Genomic DNA, 21,901 nt, shown 5'->3' on the forward strand with positions numbered 1-21,901 from the left:
TTCCACACAGGCTACTTTATTATGGAATATAGTCCTAAACTGGAAAGAAATATAGAGCAGTGGCTGGATTTTGAAATATGGATTTTGTTCCCTACTTTTATTTTTTCTCCCTGTTTCTTCCTTTCTCTTTCTGGGTATGGATAGCATGAAGAGGAGTTCCATTTATATAAATGAGGTGGCGATGGAACACGAGGGGGGGATTCAGTCAGACTGATACTCGAAATTTAAACCAGCTCAATTCCAATGTACTGAAACACGTCTTATTTGACTCTTGAAAGCTCTGCCTCATTTCACTGTAATTCCTCAGGTCCTGTAGTGAGATTAATGGCCTGGCTTTAAGTCCAACAGTGCTAGGTGTACCTATTAAGGCTAGTTTTGTAATTGTAACCTCATGTGACTTCGAGATAATACAAAGTGTAATTTGGAGAGAAGTGTACACATTCCATGTGCTGTAGGTATGGGAAAAAAATCCCTGACACAATTAAGTGTAAAATGAAGGTATGAACTGCATGTGTAAGGACAGAAATGGAAAAGCTATGCTGATTACGCTCACTAGGGAAACTGCTCGGACTGAATACAGGACGTAATCATAGAGCCGACCGATATCAGAAGTTTATCATGAGGAGAATAAAGAGAAAGACTGAAAGATGAGCTACATCGCCAGGGCTGCAGTCATGCGGATCTTTTGTCAACGTGATCGATTTCTCTATCTCCCCTGAAAGTTGTTTTTATTTTGAGACATAGATAGAGAAAGAAAAGGAGAGGGAGCGACAGTGCAGAAGAGAAAATAACCATCTGAGTGAAAAGACGAGAGAAACGGAGAAGGATGAAGAGAGACAGCCATCTGCACAGATACAGCCCAAATCAAATTGCATGAATTCACCACTGCATTCTCAGAGGAAGACGAACAGGAGATGAAGAGTGGAGTGCACCAATAACCGCATGATGTAGACAAATAAAAAAATTATAACGTCAGAAGACTGAAAAAAAAAGAGTGGGAGCCTGTTGCTTTTGCGAGGTTATGCATTCTCCTATCTCGAAGATAGTAAATAAAAAATAGCATTTAATCTATACACGTTAGAACTGTTTTGTCAAATCAACTCATGCACATGCATGTCAAACATAAAGCAGCCCCCAAAAGTATTGTGACACTTAAGACACCAAAAATACGTTAGTTAGGTTTCAAATTACTTAAACTACTAGCTAACTAACTACTTTTACATTTGGCTCACACACACACACACACACACATATATATATATTTAGCATTTTTGTATATATATAAAATTACATTACAAAAAATAATTCATTTGTGTAAATTAATTAATTAATAAATTTTTAAGAATCCATATTTGAGATATGAGATGGTTTGTCTGTCTACAAAACTGACTCTAACTTAAAAAATTAATGAATGAATGAATAAAAGTACATTAAAAAATCTAGCATCTTTTGTCAATCGGTTTGACATTTTGTATTTAATGCAATGGAATGAATACATTTTTAAGTGTCCACAGAATGTGCCTTAAAGGCTTATTAATGCTGAGAATGCAATAAGACAGTCATCAAGCCACGCGTCAAAGCGTTTGAACAGAACCCCACAAACTGAAATTGCATGAACCGCTACACCAGGTCCCTTTCCCAGCCGTGAGGAGGGGAACGGAATGGTGTTGAAATTAGATAATTAGGAAGAAAATTAATATTAATGGGTGCTAAGAATTGAATCACAAATGCAATTACTGCATTAGCTTTGCAATTAAAATAGCTGGCTGCTGAATAGCTGGATACTCATGGAATTATGAGTTTTTCCACATATCAACAATGACATTAATTTCCCAAAGTCAGAACAATGGGCAAGCAGTACAAATAGAGCCTTTATGTATTCCCTAGTAGAGTCCAACTGTATTCTCCAGGCATACGACTCTCTGTTTAATTCCCTCTATAAAAGTGCAAGGACCCCAGAGACAGTGGCACAGGCTAATGACTGCTTTCAGTCCAATCCCGCTGTGTCTATTGAAAAGCACAATGGACAAATCCCTGGGTACAAGCTAAGAGGTGGGGCAGCGGCGTGAAAAGGGGGGTCGGGTAATTAGAGAGACAACCTCTACACGACTGCAGGAGAAGTGGTGATGCCGTTGCGCTGCTTCTGCACTTTTTCTACCGTGCTAGTCGCAGCCATTCACCTCGCCCATCTTTTGACTCTCTCTCTCCACTCCATGCTCTTATAAACACACATGCACACATAGCATGAAGAATGGATGCGGGGAGAAATGTCAGGCGTGCTGGCGAACCAGGGAGGGATAGAGAATAAAGAAGGAGCCAGAGATGCAGATGAGAGAGGGACTTAAGGGGGATGGAGCGAATCATGGCTATCATAATGATGTCACTGGTTAATGGGGTGTTAGTTTAGTGTTATAAGCCTCCAAATGGCTTCTAGTATCTCTTGGGTGACATGTATAGCTTTTGAGCCACAAAATAAAAAAGTGTTTTTGCAACAAACCCTCTGATAGGGGCTAAGACTATGTTGGGAATGACATGCTAGCATACTACTGGGAAGTGTGTACATTACGGTTGTAAAGTTTGGAGTCAGTTTAATTTTTTTATATACTTTTATTCAGCAAGGATGTATTAATTTGATCAAAATTGACAGTAAAAAACATTTCAAATAATAATAATAAAAAAAAACTGTTTTTGAACTTTCTATTCACAAAAGTTTCTAAAAAAATATTAAGCAGCACAACTTTTTTTCAAAATTGATAATTATAAGAAATGTTTATTAAGCAGCAAATCAGCATATCAGAATAATTTTTAAGGATCATGTGACACTAAATACTGGAGTATTGGCTGCTGAAAATTCAGCTTTGCCATCACAGGAATAAGTTACATTTTAATATATATAAAAATAGAAAACAGTTATTGTAAATAAAATATAATATATCATATAAAATAATATTTCAGTAATATAAATAATATTATTTATTTTAATATAAGTAAAATAATATTTCACAATATTTTACTGTGTTTTTGATCAAATAAATGCAGCCTTGGTGAACATCTTTCAAAAACATTAAGAAGTCGTAGCAACTTACCAAACTTTTTAACCTTAGTGTAGTGTATGGTTAAGTACACACAGTACGTGATGTACATTTAAGTTTAAATAAATATGATAATTTTGCATTTTTAATCCAAGTTTGTACAAAAATGTAATTATTTGGGACTCTGATTAAATAATGAATCGAGGGTTATTTCTGGTTTGTCCATCATACAGGAAAAGGTCAAGTCTAGTGCAATTCATTATGGGATACAGCACTCCATGTAGTGTGATCTGTGTTACACTAATCATTTTGGTAAATTAATTTGGGTCATTCAGGTACTGACTGCATAGATGCAGAAAATTAGCATACCACTCACAGTATGCATACTACATACTGCAGCAGATATAGTATAATATATACAGCGGGTATAGAAAAGATTCACCCCCCTTTAAAATAATTACATTTTGTTGCTTTACAGCCTGAAATGAAGACAGACACAGTTTTTGTTTTATCCAGCTGTATTTACTCAGTGCAGCTTATAACATCCCACTGTTAAATACAGGGCTTTTGACTTTTTCTCTCACCAGACACTGTGGCTAGTGGTTTTCCAAAGTTACTAGCCACTCAACATTTTCACTGGCCACAATTTTGTTGTTGGGAAATTATGTTTTATTTGATTAAACTTGACTAGTGTGCTAAAATTTACTTGAAAATCAAGACCACATGAAATAACACTATAGGTCATTAGCAAATATTTAGCTCTGATAAAGTTGTGTGTAAAGCAATTACATAAAACATGCAATCTATTACCATCATAAAAAGAGTACCTTTATTTCGTTTTTCACAGTCAGCACAGTACATGATTCTCTTTGATGAATGTCTTTTCTTTTTTTCTTAGTTTCCATACATTCACAGGGTATCTGCAGGATTTTTTTATCACATTTAAGGCTTAAGACCTTTTTTTAAGAGATGCACAAAAAAAATAAAAATAAATAAATAAAACTGTATGAGCGGGGTTGCGCAATGTCTATGGTAACATATTAAACCTTAAAATGACATGATTTACAAATCAGATACAGGTTTTCACACAACAAAAAGTTTTAGAAAATGATAAACTTCACATTTCAGCCTTTAAACATTTTAAGAAAAGGGCTGAGTCAAAAGTATCAACTATTATATTAATTTAAAACATATAGGCCAACATTTTTGTACTGTCTTAATTGTTTCGATTTTTAGAAGGCATATTAGGGCATATTAGCTATCTACTGGTTCACATTTACAACTGCTTGCTTGCTGTGTAAAACTATGGATTGATTTTCACATTGGTCTGAACTCATTCTATGCCAGTAGGTGGTGCTTTTGGAACCACAGAAATAAAGTTTCCCCGGTAACAGCTGTACACAAAGCAGAGCTGCACTTTTTTATCAGGCATTTTACAGTCCATGGGCATCGCAGGCAAAATGAAATGAAAATGTCATCGAAACTTTTGTTAAGACAGTCGGTTCAGAGATACATTGATATAAAAACACAGGCGCCACCTGTTTTGACTGAAACTGCAGCGCTCATATTTATTCAGTGAAATCATAGCCTTTTGAAGTTTAATCAAGCCATAGGCTCCTGTGATTCTTGTCTTTCCGTCCCCAAATTTAAGAACTCTTGAAATTATAATAAAGGCTTTTCTTGTACCATTTAAGGCATTTAAGACTTTTTATGCCCTTAAATTTGATACTACAAAATTTAAGACTTTTAAAGGACCTGCAGAAACCCTTCAACCCGCCAAAGTGGCAAGTGGGAGTGACTGTGTTATACACGGCACTACTGAAATCTACCCGCATTTGGCAGGTTGGCGGGTGTTATTGTCAAGCCCTGAATATATAGCCCATCAAACAAACAGGTGCCAGTGATAAATATGCTTCTGTCAAAGACACAAATGTCCACACATGTAAAGAACAGGCTGTGTTAGAAACCTCAAACAGGTATAAACATATTGCATACAAATATGAGGATTGTGTGGGCGGCAGAAACATGAGGGAGGTCAGTGACAAGAATTCGGCAGCGCAACTTTCTCACAGGCTATATTACCACACAATACCTTCTTAGTGTAATAGAAACGATCAGTCCACAACATTCTCATTACAATATTATAAAAAAAAGTCTCAAAGTTAAAATTACGTACACCCACACACAAATGCTCACACATGCAAGCAGGCCACTGCATTAAACCATTTAGCGCAGGTTCTTGAAGCCGAAATTGTGTGGGCTCATATTCAAGGATGTTCGGTACTCAGTGAGTGAACTTTCTAACACTTAAGCTAAGTTTCACATTACAAGTAGGCTACTATACATCTTGCTTATTTAACGGCAGAGTTATTCAAGGCCAGCGTGAGAAATAACGATCATTCAAACTCTCCACTCAAGTGAATACACTCTTAAAAAAAAAAGGTGCTTCACGATGCCATAGAAGAACCTTTTTGTCTAAATGGTTCCATAAAGAACCTTTAATATCTGAAGAACCTTTCTGTTTCACACAAGGTTCTTTGTGGTGAAAAAAGGTTCTTCAGATTACAAAAAGGTAAGAAATAGATGGTTCTTTAAAGAACCTTTGACTGAATGGTTCTTTGTGGAACCAAAAATGGTTCTTCTATGGCATCGCTGTGAAGAACCTTTTGAAGCACCTTTATTTTTAAGAGTGTATGTTACCCTCTGACCCATGCTTTTACTGCCTCTGATTAAGTTAGGCGGTAATAGAAGAGCCCCACCAGGACACTTACACTAGCTGTAATGCTATAGGCTATGTATGACTGCCAGTTTTAGTCAAGGAGCATTCCATGAGATCTAATTATGCTTCTACCACACTGGATTTTCTGCTTGAGGTAGAGACATGTAATCACATAGTAAGCAGCTTAGATTAGAGCTTGAGGTCTCCTTTGTGTGGGTGATTGCCTTCAGATATCTCAACAGTCAAAACAGAATAACTAAACTTATGTCTTTCATTGGTATGCCCAAGGAGTTCGCCTCAAACCTGTTTAGATTGCATATATGACAAAATTGCATAAACATTTTGGCCAAGTATTTGTTCTCTCTGTCTGTCCTTAAAGGAACAGTTTCCTCCAAAATGAAAATTCTGTCATCCGATATTCACTCTCACGCCGTTCCAAACCTGTATGACACATAAGTAATATTTCGAAAAACGTGCTAGACGCACAATCAGTTACAATGAATTGAGACCGAAGCTTTCAGGTTTAAAAAATGACACAAAAGCACCATAAACATATCATAAAAGTGGCTCATATGATGCTTCTGAAACCAAGATTTGAATCATTAGTCACTAACAATCTTCACTTTAAGTGAAGTTAACCACTGCAACCAAATCACTGAACAAGTGAGAAGAACTTACGAACTGGATCTGTTCACTTTTCAAATGAATCATTCAGATTTGTTTTGGGAACCAAATCAATCAATTCATTAGAAAAATTCCAACTTAAACGAATGATTCATTCACAAATTTAGGCACTGTTACTTATTTCATAAACTCTTATGTGATTTAGTCACATGGATGACTTTTTTTGATGGTTTATGGTGCTTTTGCAACCTTGAAAGCTTCAGTTCCTGTTCACTGTAACTGCATGGAAAAGACCATGGAAAAAAGTTTTCCTTTAGTGCTCTGTAAAAAAAAAGGTTACACAAGGCTGAATAAATGATGACAGAATTTTAATTTCTGGTTGAAATATTCCTATAATCTATTAGTCTGTGCTCTTCGAAACATGACCTGTTCCTGCTTCTCTATCTTTACTCTCAACAACAAATTTACTTTATTTATATGCTGAAAAACAAGAAGGTTAGCATGATGTTGCAAACATGTCCAAGCTTTACGTTGCAAAACATCCCTTTCTATTTCTTTTCTCAGAGTACCATTGTCAGGCGGAAGCAGCCATTAGCGGCATTAGTGCACATACCCCTTTGCAGTTCGTTCTGTAAATCATCCATGCGACGACAAAGCCCCAGCTATAAATAATAGGACACTGAGAATGTGAATACTGGATCTGGCCAGGTGCACTGAGCTTCCCTATCTCCCCTCGGAGCTAATGGACCAATATGGGAGAATGGAAATTGATTCGAGCTAGTCAGTAAATTAAGAATTCACCGCTTACATTTTGTGTGTGTGTGTTGGGGGGATGTGTTGTTTATTGGAATTCGAATTACGTAGGTAATTGGGGATGTAGAAAATGTAAACAAGAATAAATGCTGCTTTGCTTTTATTCATGTCAATGAAGCCCACTATTGTCCTTTGGTGATATGCCTCTCAAGACAATGGGCAGAGAAAGTGACAAATGTGTGATAGAGGAAATTAGACACTATAGGACAGATTCCAGGGAGAATTAAAAAAGCTTTAAAAACTTAAAACTTTAAATTTTTCATTTGTTAAGACACTTGTGGTTAATAGTATTATCAAAATACATTTTATTATGCTGAAAATTCATATCATTAAAATCGACTAAGGGTGCTTTCACACCTGTAGATCGATTGTTTTTTTCCCAAACAGGGATTAAAATTATTACAATGTTGCTTTTTATTCTTGGTGCGGTTCGCTTTCACACGGCAAAGTTTCTAAATGGACCAAATTTGTTAATACAAGTCACGCGCAATAAAACGGCATTAGAAAATGAAAAAGTGCGCTTTGATTTTGAATGGCAAAGACGTGCTCACCCACAGATATTCACAGGTTCATTTTGAAGTATTAGCAAAACAACAAAGCTAATGCTTTTCACAAGTATTTCACGCAAATACTTTCTCACTACAACCGAACCGCTCCAGAGTTAATTTTCAATCGAGCCGAGAACACCTCGTTCAGGCGATCTCGGACCGATTGTTTTGGCGCGGATCCGAGCGCGATTGCCATGTTCACATATGCTCAAACGAACCAAGCTAAGGGGGGAAACGCGCCAGGTTCCGAAACAACGGGCCAGGTGTGAAAGCACCCTAAATAGTAAAATGTGCGGTTAAGAACATTAATGCATGTTATATAATTACACCTATGAGATCCAAAAGTGTCTTGATTAATTCTGTAAGAAATAAGCACAAATTTTGATAGCTAAAAATGGGTCAGGCTACACTCTTTCTGAGTGAAATGTGCTCAGATGTGAATTTCAAGGATTGGGTTTCAACATTTTCAAACAACATGCAAATGCATGGATGTAATTCAAGGTTTTCTGTGTTACATCATGTCCTTGGTACTACAAGACTTCTTATACATTATGGAAACTGTTCAAAAATGCATAAAGGATAGGTTTTTTGACATGGAATGTAAGCCTCAAAATTCTGAATTCTCTATGTAAAGTGAAATCCAGAGACCTGATAAGAAGCCATATTTCCTATAATTATTTTAGTACAGAATAATCTCCTTTGGCATAGTGTGGATTTTGCCTAGTATTGGCTGCAGCAGGTAATCTTTTATTGCCTGAAAATAGCCAACAAGCATAACATGTCAGCGCCACACTCCCACAGACACAGGACTATAAAGCCAAATATTTAAGGCTAGAGGTGAGAAAGGTTATCAGAACTCTCCTCAAATGGATTCCATGCTTTTCACAGGTTTTCTAATCTTTCCATATGGGTGGTTTAAAGTGATGCCCATGTGTCTGTCTGTGTGAGCATCAGTGGAAAGAGATTGTAGTAATCCATGGGTGTAATCTGAGGTACAAGTGGCTGTGAGGGAGTTTATGAGGACTGTCCACAGAATGCTAAGGCCAGACTGGAGTCTGAATGACAGCTAACACAAACTTAAGCTTGTAGAACCCCAGAGGAGCTCAAGCATGGACAACACCTCTCAAAGTAACGCAGAGGCGGTGCGTTTTTGTGCAGGTTTCTATAAAAACTCTTTATGAGAACACATCCTCTTCAACATTTGGAGTACCTGCTGCCATACCTGCTATGTTAGAGTCTTCCAATATAGTCCTTACACCGAGTCTTACACTGCTCTCTAAAATATTTTTGGAGTTCCAAACTCCAAACAATTAGCTACTGACTATCATTAAAAATGCCCTTAATTGTGCACTTAAAACCTTTCATATATTACTAGAAGCTAAAGTGTCCACAGTTAAAGCAAGAAAACAGAAATACTGTTGTTAAATAGGTTAGCTAACTAATCTAAAGAAAAACTAATATTTGTAAAAAATAAAAAAAATAAAAATAAAAAATAGAAATATCTGTCAGTCTGTCTATCTATCTATCAATGGCCAATAAACCTTCAAACTTTAAGGCTTCTTAAACTTTTTTTCAGTTTTAAATTCAGTTTATTTTTCTTAAAGTTAAAAAACCCCAGCTATATTGATTTCTTTAAATTTTCGATCCCACTTTATATTAAATGGGCCTAATACCTGTGTACTTACATAGTAACTAGATGTGTACGTAGTATCCAAATTTTCATTCAAATTAATTTAAAATTGAATTGAAATTTAAAAGACGTTCTTGGTTGACGCCGAATGCAGGGTCCATCAGGACCCCAACAGTACATTATGCCTTACATCTGAGCCAGATCTAACCTAGCAGTGAACCCAGTAGATATGATACAAAAGATTTCGCCTTAACCTCATTTCTCATCTCATGCTGAAGAAACTTAAGGAGAGGCTTTGTAGAAGTATTAGATGGATGAGAGATGTTGATACACTGTGCCAATCTACCTCCGAGCCCCCTCCTCATCAACCCTTGACTCAGAGAGGGAGCACAAGTCCTCTTCTTACCTTAGAAGGGCTCTCAGCAGCAGACGCAGAAGAGCTGTCTGAAAGAAGGCTCTTGAAAATGTTCACCTGTGATACTGCTTTTTAACCTCTTAGGTTTCTCTGCGGTTCAAGAGACGTGGCGAGGAAAGCTCTGTCTTTCAGAAGTGCGAGGCCTGAGTAAAAGCTTCCACGAGGAGACTTGAGAGGCTTGTTCTTTTATGTCTCAAAGGGACACAGTGTAACTTCAGTTGTGGAACTGTCAGTTCTGAAAGACACAGCTTGCCAAGCTCTTGAGTTTTTTTATTCATGGCTGAATGTTATATTTGTTTTACTAATAACCAAGCAGTATGTGTCAAAATATTCCATATGATCGTCAAGTAAAAGCGATGGAGATGTCAAAGCAGGCAGAAGACATTAAGGTCTTGTGTGTTTAATCAAAATAAACCCAGCAAATCTTCCAGGCTCTTTATAACAAGTAAGCTGTGAACAGAAACTGTTACTGACCCTGACGAGAACTTGAGGGAAGGGTCCTCTGGAGTTTTCAGGCACATTGATTGGCGGAATGACCCAGTCTCTCTTCTGTCGCCGCAGCCCATTGGATGAGCCACGCTGGTGTTGTCGTGGAAATGTAATGAGCCTGGGATTTTGATAGTGGTTGTGGGAGGATCCGCCATAAACACCATCCCCAGCAAACTGTGGAAAGCAGATACGTACACTCCATATGAAGCAGATCTTGATATTCACACACAAAGACAGTTTATTAAAAAGAAACTATAAAGAATAAGAATATATATATTTGTATATATTAGGTTTATATTAGGTTTTTCCTCGATTAAATTAGAGTACTCTATTATAGCATGTTGTGTGTAGAGAGAAGAACTGGTCTAAAGTTCACTTTAGTGATGAGAGCAAGTTTAATTTATTTGGGTTTGATGGGAAACATTTTGTTTGGCGTCAAACTGAGGAAAGACTGAACCCCAAGTGCGTAAAGAAGTCAGTAAAAGGTGGAGGAGGAAGTGTCATGGTTTGGGGGATGTTTTCTGCAGCAGGAGTTGGGCCTCTTATACAGCTACATGACAGGGTGAATGTTTATCAGAACCTCCTTCAGCAACATGCAGTTCCTTCCCTGCAAGCATCTCCCAAACAGCCTGCAATTTTAATGCAAGACAGTGCCCCCGTTACACTGCAAAACGGGTAAAGCAGTTCCTTGAAGCTAAGAACATTGAAATAATGAAATGGCCGGGCCAGAGACCTGATCTAAACCCGATTGAAAATCTCTGGAAAATCCTTGGCAACAAAGTTATGGCTAAGAAACCCACTAGTTACCGAAATATGGAAGAGAGTTAATTTTAATTTAAAAAGTTTAATATTTTAATATGTGCTTTGTCATTTTTATTTGTTTTTTATATATTTCTATTTAGCTTTATTTGTATTTCAGTTTTAGTTTTATTAATTTTAGTACTTTAATTTTTTTATCTAATATGTATATTTTGTTTTATTTCAGCTTTATTTCAATTAACAAAAATAATTTTTAAAAGTTTAAATTAACAACAACAACAACAACAACAACAATAACACTGGTTTGGGTAAATTGGATTTGAGTTAATTAAACTGCTACTTAAATATAAATAGACTAAAATTAATGAATGAAATGAAAAAATATTGAATTTAAATACTATGACAAAACAAAAAGAAAAAAAAGAAAAAAAAATGAACACTGCTCAAACAGAAAGGGGAAAAACTTGGAAACAGAGTTTAATGAATCACAATTGAGAACTCTTTTAAGTCTCCCGAGTTATAAGAGAAATTAACAATGTACATTGGACAGTTTGAAGAGACAAACACACCTTTAATTGGAGAACATACCTGTCCAATTACTACTAATCACTCATTATTTGTGAGGTAATGATACAAAACAGTTGTGGAGCAGTACGTGCACACCTGAGCCCTGCGCTAGGATTGTAAACATAGCTGTGGGGTTTCTCCTAAAACGACCAATCAAAATGACAAATCACGTCAAGGCCTCTGTAAACCAGCCCCTATAACACAGCAATACCACAGTGACGCATACCATGACATTTCCTCATGGGTGCCCAATGAAAAAGATTGATGAAATACCACATCAATAATTTAGACAAGAAAAACTAGAGCTGCCGCTGACCCTCACTTGATTCATCCAAAGGCCAAGGAAAAGGACTGATGCAACCAATCAAACAGCCACCGTTTTTCACAGCGGCTGACTGTGTGTGAGTGTGTGGGGAAGGGGACTGTCCTGCGGTTCATTTAGTGTCTTTAGTGCTCATCTCTGAATTGTCAGCTTTTCATGTAATCCTGTGTTGCTGTTTCTTCCCATGACACCTCAACGTCTGTGGCACTGCATTTTCTAGCCGAGATGCTTTCGCCAAATCCCAGTCTTCTTTCTCTCTCTCTCTCGGTCTGTCTGGCGTCCCTCGGCGGGGGTTGCTAACTCAAGCATGTCTCACAAACACGGTTTGTCGGCAGAAGAGCTCGAACAGATGTGAGGCAAATCTGAGCAAACATATTGTATTTTTTCCCTCTTTTGTTTTAATTTTTCACAGCTGCAGGGGCACTGGCTGCAGGGGCTTGGAAAATGGAGGGATTGCAGCGGAGGGAGGGAGCTCTGAATGAGTGAGGAGGGCAGCTGTGAGGTGCTGATAAAATCACTTCTGCCTTAGCTCTGCTCATCCACAAAGCTCACAGGTACCCGCTGCAGCAACAGAGAGAGGCTGCAACGAGACCTTTCGGGGGGCGGCAGGTGGAATTACTGTGCATAAGAGGGTGAAATAGAGAAAGAAGAGGTTGGAGAATGGAAAAGAGATCAAGGTGAAATCAAGTTGAGCAGTGAAGGCTAAATAATCCTCCTAGAGAAAAGAACAATTTTAAGAAGGCATTCGAAGCTCCTGTGTCTAAACAGCCAACTCGGCATGTGGTTATGCCATCTTAAAAATTGGCATCGATGGTTCCATGAAGTAAGTAATAATTGATGACGGGCCATTGAATTATTGAAAAATAATGACCACCCGAGGTGGTAATTCAATTCAATTCAATTCAAGTTTATTTGTACAGCGCTTTTCACAATACAAATCATTGCAAATCAACTTTACATCAAATTAAGTTTCTACAATATTTAGTGGTAGCTTATGTGGGCACGATGTGAAAGAGGGGTTTTTGTCCTTTAAACACTCTTATGTATTTTGGTCACACTTTAGTTTGGGGACCAATTCTCACTATTAACTAACCATTAACTATGAGTTTTGCCTCAATAAACTCCTAATTTGCTGCTTATTAATGCTTAGTAAGTTAGTTTAGGTATGGCATAGGATTAAAAATTCTAGAATATGGTCATGCAGAATTAAGCATTAATATGTGCTTTATAAGTACTAATAAACAGTAATATGCATGTTGCTAGTTGTAATAAGCAAGCAACTAGTTAATAGTGAGAATTAGTCCCTAAACTAAAGTGTTACCACTAATTTCTTACGGATATCATCCCAAGTCTCCATTGGTAATTCCAAAACATAATTTTAGAGCGAGTAATAGAGGCTTGAGACATAAATATGCAGACTAATGCAGTTCTGTCATGACAACTCTTGGAGAGTTATATGGTAATATTCATGGCAATGATAATGTGTTTGGTCTTGGCGGAATAGATCTGCAACGCTGCTGCTGCGGCAGATCAAGTACTGAGACTTACTACTGCCAATACATCCACATATATGATGCTGTGAGCATGTAAGAAATACTGTTGCTGCACATATAACATAAAATAACCCCCATATATAGCATACATGAAATCACCCTGTAGCAGATCGTCTCAGGTTACTTATGTAACCATGGTTCCCTGAGTAGGGAACGAGACACTGCATCCTCTAGGGGTCGCTATGGGGAACGCCTCGTCGTGACCCGTGTCTGAAGCATACATTGAAAAAACACCAACTCGTTGGACGGCGACAGCCATGATGTCACTACCGGTGCAACTATAGTATAAATAGGCGCCGGGAGAACACGTCATTCACTTCTTCTTCTGAAGCTTGCGTCCGAAGCATGGAAAGAAACCTAGAGGACGCAGTGTCTCATTCCCCTCAGGGAACCATGGTTACATAGCTCTTACTTTTTCCTTGGAAATGCATGCTTCAAACAGAACAGTCAATGAAGACGAAGAAGAGAATGATGTGTGCTCCCGGCGCCTATTTATACTATAGTCGCACCGGTAGTGACGTCATGGCTGTCGCCGGCCAACGAGTTGGTGTTTTTTCAATGTATGCTTCAGACACGGGTCACGACGAGGCGTTCCCCATAGCGACCCCTAGAGGACGCAGTTCGAAGTTCCCATGAAAGGGAACTATACAGGTGGAGCTTGGGAAGGTGGAGGGTTTCTGAACTGCGCTGCAACTGCTACAGCAAGCACTAGCCGAGTATTTGAATGTTGAGCAGCAAGTTCTTTGGCAACTGATGTGAAAAAAAAAACAATCAGCTGCACCATGTGAGCAATGATGTGATTATATCAGATTGAGTTATCAGCCAGCGCCATCTAGAGTTTCATGACAGAACTTTGTATTTCTTAGAGAGAGAGAGAGAGAGAGAGAGAGATTAAGCGTGTGTAAATTACCTGAGTCTGTGTGTTACTAACTTCGAAACTGTAAGTTTAACTTCTTCAAACAACTGTGCCGTTACAACTTTGCTACTGAGAAATGCCATATAGCTTTTCATTTGCAAACTACTTTATTGAAAAAGTCAATGGCAGGGCAGAGCTGACAACAAATTTCTGTGCATGTATGTTTGCGTGCGAGTGTGTGTCTGTACATTATCTGTGTGCATGCAGAGAGCTGGAGAAAGAAAGAGTTTTATTATCCATAGGTTTATTATCCCTAGGGTAATTTTGTTGAAATAAACATGGAAGTTGTAATTTTTAAGCATGATAGTCATGTTAGTCATATTTGTTTGCTTGGTCAGTGTGTTTTGCGGCTAATGCGGTCGACAGACCTGGAACTATATGTAGCTATGCGTTTATTGGAAAATAACTGCATACCTTAGAACATTCAATGACTGATCAGAATCAAGTATTCAACATCCCCCTGGTATAAGAACCTTTGACATTCATGGAACCTTTGTATTGAACAAAAGTTTCTTTAGATTATTAAAATGTTCTTTACAGTAAGAAAATAGTTTTTTTAAAGAACTGTTCACTGAAAGTTTTTTTGGGGAACACATAATGGTTCTTATGGCACCACTTTTATATTTAAGAGTGTGCCCAGTCAGCAACGTCACCTTCGGGAGGATTCTTTCAGATACAGTGTGACCAGTCAAATGTGTTTGAACACAGACAAAAGCTTTATCTCTCCCATCACAGATTTGTTCATTAGTGCAGGGTATTCATCTTCTCGATCTGTCTCTTACTCCATCTCATCATTGTTTTTTGCCAGCTGACAAACAGGACATTGGGAGCTGTGATAAAGACCTTGATTTATCAATCAGCTCTCATTGGCGCTGCAGAAGCATTCCTCCGAATGTGTAGCCAACAGCACGGGAAGATCCAGGCTGGCGGCGCCAATGAATGGCACAGACTTACAACAGCATGCCTAATGAAAAGGTTTATTCCTTCGGTAGGGCAACAAGCACTGCACCCATTACAACAGACAGTGAGGAAAGAATAAACTGGAACAAGCATGTTGTGTTGTGGGAAGGCGCACGGCAGATGTAAGGAATGTGCTGCTACATATACAGGTGCATATCAATAAATTAGAATGTCGTGGAAAAGTTCATTTATTTCAGTAATTCAACTCAAATTGTGAAACTCGTGTATTAAATAAATTCAATGCACACAGACTGAAGTAGTTTAAGTCTGTGTGTGTGTGTGTGGGCGCATTCGGGAGTCAGCGTGTGTGAAATGGCTGCCTGGATTGCCCTGAGCTCCTGTAGCTCCAGATAAACCAGCCCTGCCAGCTGGCTCCCCATCCCTCCCCGCTGAGAAGAAACCCGTTTGGGCATCAGTCAGCCTGCAGCTCTGCAGCAGACATCTGGAGGTTATTGTTCTATAGGGCCGCATTGCACTGCTTGCAACCCTGTCTGGAGTTTTCCATTGCATGCCAGTGTGCAAATTCCCCACTAGGCAGCACTCATTTGCTACTTTCATAATTTGTCTTCGCACCAGACCTCACCGTCGGGAGAAAAAGGTAAATTAACTTGTTTTTTTACTAAAGTTCCATTATTAAAAAGTGAGAAGAAACAGTTTATAATAAGTACTGCAAAAATGCTCCACTAATCGTGTCAGGTGACTTAAGCTAGGTGGCATTAGGGTTTTATTTATAACAAACATACCACTACTGAATCTACAGGATGAAACCAAGTGTGCCGCACACATCCTGAAAAGTGAATCCAAAACATTTAATTCGCCACCTGGTGGCTGGCTGCAGTATAGGTCATAAACCCTGCCCTCTCCATGTAAAAGAAATGGGATGCGAGCCAAATTAAATAATCAAATCACACTTCAAATACATTTTTACCAAACATGGTTTCCATCATTTTAGGTAGTTCTTATCACACTGATGTATGTTCAAGTGTTCATTTTTCTAATAAGTTTGGTTTTAATTAGTTTTTTGATGCTATAAAAACGGGGTGTGGTGTCATGTTTGTGAGCTTGCGATTGGGTCTGCGGGAGTTTGGGCGGGACTTCGATACCGCAGCTCCACCTCACGATCACTGCTGTGCAGACTTGGGCTCACTTTTCTATAGTGGAAGGAAGAAATGCGTCGTCCATCTTTATTTTTATTTTATTTTTTTACAGTCTATGGATGAAACACATACAGCATGACCAGCAGTAGTCAAATTCCTAAACAAATTGGTCTTATGGGGAGGTTATATTATATGAACCAAACAATTACATTATGATGGAACGTCAATACGGAACACTTTTGAGCCAGTACCAATTCAAAAACAGAGTGTGAACAGTGTAGTCTGACTCCCAAACAAATTAGTCTTATAAACATATAACACAATAAATTAACTCTAATTCCTGAATGTTTGAGCCGGTTCCTTTTAGTTAATCAAAAACAAAAATTGTGATGTGTGAACTCCAATTGTAATTTTAATATGATTACTGAACAAATGACTCTTTTGAATTGGTACTTTTTTTAGCGAATCAAAAATACACAGCGTGTCCAGTGTTGCCAGATTTCTGAACAAACAACTCTTTTGTTTTTGATTCACTTGAAGCCAAAGAAATGGCTCATACAGTGCAGCAAGTGTAATATCTGACTCGTACTGAATTTTTTTAAAAACAAAAAGCATACTGCATATGTTGTACTTAAAGCTTGTAAGACTTAAAATCAGTTTAGTTTCTGACTCTTTGTTCATATGACTTTATAGAGTTGAGAGGAAAACAGAACTAATGGCTGCTGAACATAATTCCCAGCACACATGAATTCCAACTTCAGCTTAGGGGCAGATGAGGCTCATATTGAGCTAAATGCCAGCCAAAGAACAGTCCTGGATATTTTTAGACCTGAACCATCCAAAAGCATAGAAACTTTGCTCAATAAAACATGTTGGGGGACAAAGAAACTGCACTGGCTGGAACTTGTCACCCCAGAAGGAGATACAACGGAATATACTAGAATGAAAGTTGCATATAGATCAAACCAATAAAAGACACACCATCTAGGCAAATACCATGCAAGTTTATAATGAACTACATGTAACCTACTGACATTTACGCTCAGCAGAGGCACAAAGAATTGCACTGAGGGATGTCTTTGTTGATACACATTTGATAATACCAAGCTTCCATATCGCTGTCTTTCAAAGTATCTCGTAACAAAAGACTTGCTTACTTCGTAAATGAGACGCCTTATTTTTAATTACTTTTATGGCAAACGAGTCATGGTGCTGTATCTGTGTGTGTTTGCATTCTGCATGTGAGTGTGTTCTTTTAAGATGATGCTGATCTTAAGGGCTAATTTCTATGCTAATTTCGCTAAGCTTAACCTCTAAATATATCGTCTTTCAAGTCAAGAGGCCAAAAATATATTAAATAAATGTATAGAAAAGTAAAAAATGAATCTATATTGTCTTATGGGAGGTCAAACTTTCTGCCAGCACAAGTAATTTGATGTAACATGCATGTAACCCCTTACCAAAAGGGTACTATGATGTTAATACTATGGTATTATTATTATTATTATTATATAGATACAGTATATAAAAATGTGTATATACAAAATAATAATCAATTATTATTATTATTATTGGACATAATTAACTAAATTAATAATTTGATTAATAATTAAAAACAATAATATAAAAACAATCCATTTTTTTATTCTGCTTGGCCATGATAAAATATATAATATTAATTATATTAAGTAAACTGTCGTAGACTGGACAGTGTGTGATTCAGTGTGTGATTCAGATAATGTGATTCTTATATGTCTAACACTTATATGCAATATACTTTTAGCAATTCAGTTAAAGAGTCCTGGAAAAACCTTATGCTACCTAATTAATATTCATTAGCCAAACTGATAAGATTCATAATATGTCCCCTTACTTTGTCAGATAGTTCCTATGACCTGCTGTTTGGTACTTCATTGAGTCACTTGAGGAGAAATAGTTAATGAAAATCACATCTGTCAGGAATTAGAGACAAGACAGATGAAAATCAGGCACGTAAACAGATGAAAACACATCTTAATGCTGAAATACTCTGAGAGCTAAACTACTTCATTTTTATTTAGATAATTTTTTCATTAATTATTTATAGTCTCAACTAGGTCAGAGAGTTGCAAAGAGTCACATCTCCCAGAACACCCATGTATCTTCTTGCTTCGTGTGTGTGCGCACACTTGTGCGTTTGTCCTTCAGTAACCTGCCGTAACCGGCAAGGAGACATTTCTCTAAATGGTCGTGCAGAAGGAGAGGACATGTGTGGGGTTAGGGACACGGGGATAGGGCTCGCCAGACCAGACTCCTGGATCCCTAGAGGACCTGCATTCCTGCCTCTCTGCTTGGCATTTCATCTCTTAAGTAGTTCAGGCTAAATTATTTGCATAAAACAGACAACTGACACAATCAGATATTCAGGAATAAATATTTGACATAAATTACACATAATTTGTCCTTGCCTGGTTATTATGAGGTGATGGCGGGTGTCCGGCGAGGGCCAGTTTAACAGTGGTCTCCCAGATATACTTGCCCACGCTGTCTCTGGCCGTCACCATGAACTGGATCGGTTCAGTTAGAGTTGTCACATCTTGCTCTGCATAAAGAGAGCCATCCGGCCCAACACTGAACTTTGGGTCACTGCTCTCAAAAGAAACCTCCTCTTTTTGCTGACAGGTTTTGAACTTCACTGCAAGGAAAGAAAGAAAGACATTAAATAACAATGCTCACAGACGCAAAAACTGTTCAAAGCAATCTTGTTTTTGGCCAACATGTTTCATTGCTCTTGCCCACACATTTGTCACTGTCTATCTCCCCTACTACGCTAGACTGCTTATTAAATAAAACGCTGTGGTTATATACAGTATAAACATATTGTAGCTATTACAGTTAAGGTGGACAAGGCATTATTGATTCAATACTTCATTCAGCCACATACAGACCAATAAATAAATAAATGAAATGAGTTATATAGGTAATAAATGATGCGGTTGCGGCTAAATTCAATAATATAAGCAATGAACTCAGTAACGTAACAGGAAACATAAGTTACCAAGATACCATACCATACTTAAATCTGATAATGTTAACAGTATATAGAAAAAGGCTAATTTGAGATTCTCTTAATAACACACTGTTCTGACAGAAGCAGTGTTAAAATTCAGCTTTTCTTAAAACAAGTGAAGACAGCAAACAGAATGAGTGAGTCATATGCTTTCTCCTGCTATGGTTGTTTGGAAAGGGTTCTGGTCAACAACAGCAGATGGTCCGTTCAGTTACACCTGAGGGAAAGTTCCACAAATTCAGCTCTACTTAAAGTGAGCGAGTGAGCAAGTGAGAGAGAGAGAGTGCCATGTGCCATGTCTAGATTAATCACAGTTTAAATTTTAGAGCTCTATTTCACATTTACCAGAAGTTCACTCATAGAACTTGAGTGGACCGTTTATGCTCCAAGTATGGGAGACCGGGACTAGTTTTCACAATTTGTACTCCAATACATATTTCTACGGTTAAAGGACTGGTTCACCAAAAAAAATAAAAAATAAAAAATTACTCACCCTCAGGCAATCCAAGATGTAGATGAGTTTGTTTCTCGATTGGAACAGATTTTGAAAACTTTTGCATTACATCAGTTGCTCACCAATGGATCCTCTGCAGTGAATGGGTGCCGTCAGAATGAGAGTCAAAACTGCTGATAAAAACACCACAATAATCCACACCACTCCAGTCCATCAATTAACACCAGCTAATGTTTTTATTAGGTGTTTGGACTCTCATTCTGACGGCACCCATTCACTGCATCTCATTTTTGGCCAACATGTTTCATTGCTCTTGCCCACACATTTGTCATTATCTATCTCCCCTACAATGCTAAGCTGCTTATTAAATAAATCATCATGGTTATATACAGTATAGGGTTGTGCCGATAGATGATAGTATTGTGTATCGACGATAGTCAGAGATTTCATCTGTGGCTGATGCCTTTGATGATAGCAAGACGATTATTATTATTATTATTATTATTATCAGGCTAGTATAATTATCTTATTAATATTAGGGCTTATTTGTTCCATCATATTTATTTTTCCGCTTTTTTACAGTGTTGCGCGTTATAAACAATCACACATGATTCTGTTGAGTTTATGAATGCAATGGACAATCAGAGTTTTGTTGTTCCGTGCGTGCACTCGCTGACTGAATTCTGCTCTCTTGTGAATTCTCTCATTATAAACAACAAAGTGCCGATGTACGTGCAATGTAAGTATAAGAGATTTATTCATCATTCAGCGTAGACAGCTTCACTGATTATAACGTTAGTGTTTCTTAAAGTGCATAAACTCACGCTAGACTGCAGTCAATGATTATGTTCTTTGATAATGTAAATTTTTTTTGCTCGTTTTCTGTAGCTGCTGTTTGAATAACCGAGGAAATGTAAGCATCATAATTATAATATTTTATGACATGACATCCATATACTGCTTGACTAAAAATATATAATGTGTAGTTAATAGATTGCACTAACATTAGGCTGCTTTTAGTCTTACCCTGGAGTTGGTTCAGGCTATGAATCTATTTAAGTAAATAATAAAATAAATTAGCATGATAATTTTGTGTATTGGCGATCTCACAGGCTGACGACAAGACGATATGACTATGGAGGATATCGCCCAACACTAATACAGTACAAACATATTGTAGTTATACTAGTATTACATTTTGTAGTATTACAGTTAAGGTGGACAAGGCATTCACTGCAGAGGATCAATTGACCCTTCACAAAGACCCGCCCCCAGCCATGGCGCTCTAATGCGTACATCATGTTCTCACGCAGTGAAAAACACATTGCGGAACAAAGAGGAACCCCAGTTCAGTTCAAGCGGCACGTGAACCAATTATCTCTTCCTCTTTACTAGTTACGGCACGAAATTAAAATAAATGAACATCAGAAGGTATCTTGTTTCAACCACGGAAAGATGTCAATACACAGCATTTTTCAGGAATTGCTTTGACTCACTAATATTGCAATTCAAAATCATATAAAGTTATAAACAGCATTTAAAACATACGTGACCCCAACAGTATAGGTAGAGTTTCTACAGCATAGTAAAAAATATTATACTTAAATTTGGGTTAACCGTCTGGTACGGAGTTGCCATATGGCAAGAATTAATTTCTACTCATTTCCTTGTTATTCTGAAAATAAAAAGCGCAATATATTGCACTATGGGAATTAAAAGGGCAGGCCTTAAGGTAAACAATAATGTGCTGTTTTTAAGTCACATGACTTTTGAATGTACGTCCAAAACTCTTTTTCCCACTGTCACCCTCTCACGGAAGACACCTGTTGAAGTGCTCCAGAAATTGCTCTATTAACCTCATTTCTAAACATCTCTTCTCAAGTGGGATTTTTTTTGCAGCATCTTTGTTAAGTAAATAAGATATTTTTATTCACACTTTAACTTTGTCTAACAT

General features: G+C 37.6%; 1 protein-coding gene across 1 annotated transcript in view; it reads right to left on the reverse strand.

Annotated features, from left to right (window-relative positions):
• Positions 1–21,901, reverse strand: part of LOC107739294 (cadherin-4-like) — a 238,594-nt gene that overhangs the window by 60,569 nt on the left and 156,124 nt on the right. Inside the window, exons 5-6 of the mRNA XM_016551374.1 lie at positions 18,892–19,118; positions 10,256–10,444 (exon numbers count right to left, since the gene is read on the reverse strand). Coding sequence (XP_016406860.1) covers positions 10,256–10,444; positions 18,892–19,118 — 416 coding nt within the window. The remainder of the gene's footprint in view (positions 1–10,255; positions 10,445–18,891; positions 19,119–21,901) is intronic.

The sequence above is a fragment of the Sinocyclocheilus rhinocerous genome, unplaced genomic scaffold (genome assembly GCF_001515625.1).
Source record: "Sinocyclocheilus rhinocerous isolate Xijiao unplaced genomic scaffold, SAMN03320098_v1.1 scaffold14, whole genome shotgun sequence".
Taxonomy (NCBI): Eukaryota; Metazoa; Chordata; class Actinopteri; order Cypriniformes; family Cyprinidae; genus Sinocyclocheilus; species Sinocyclocheilus rhinocerous.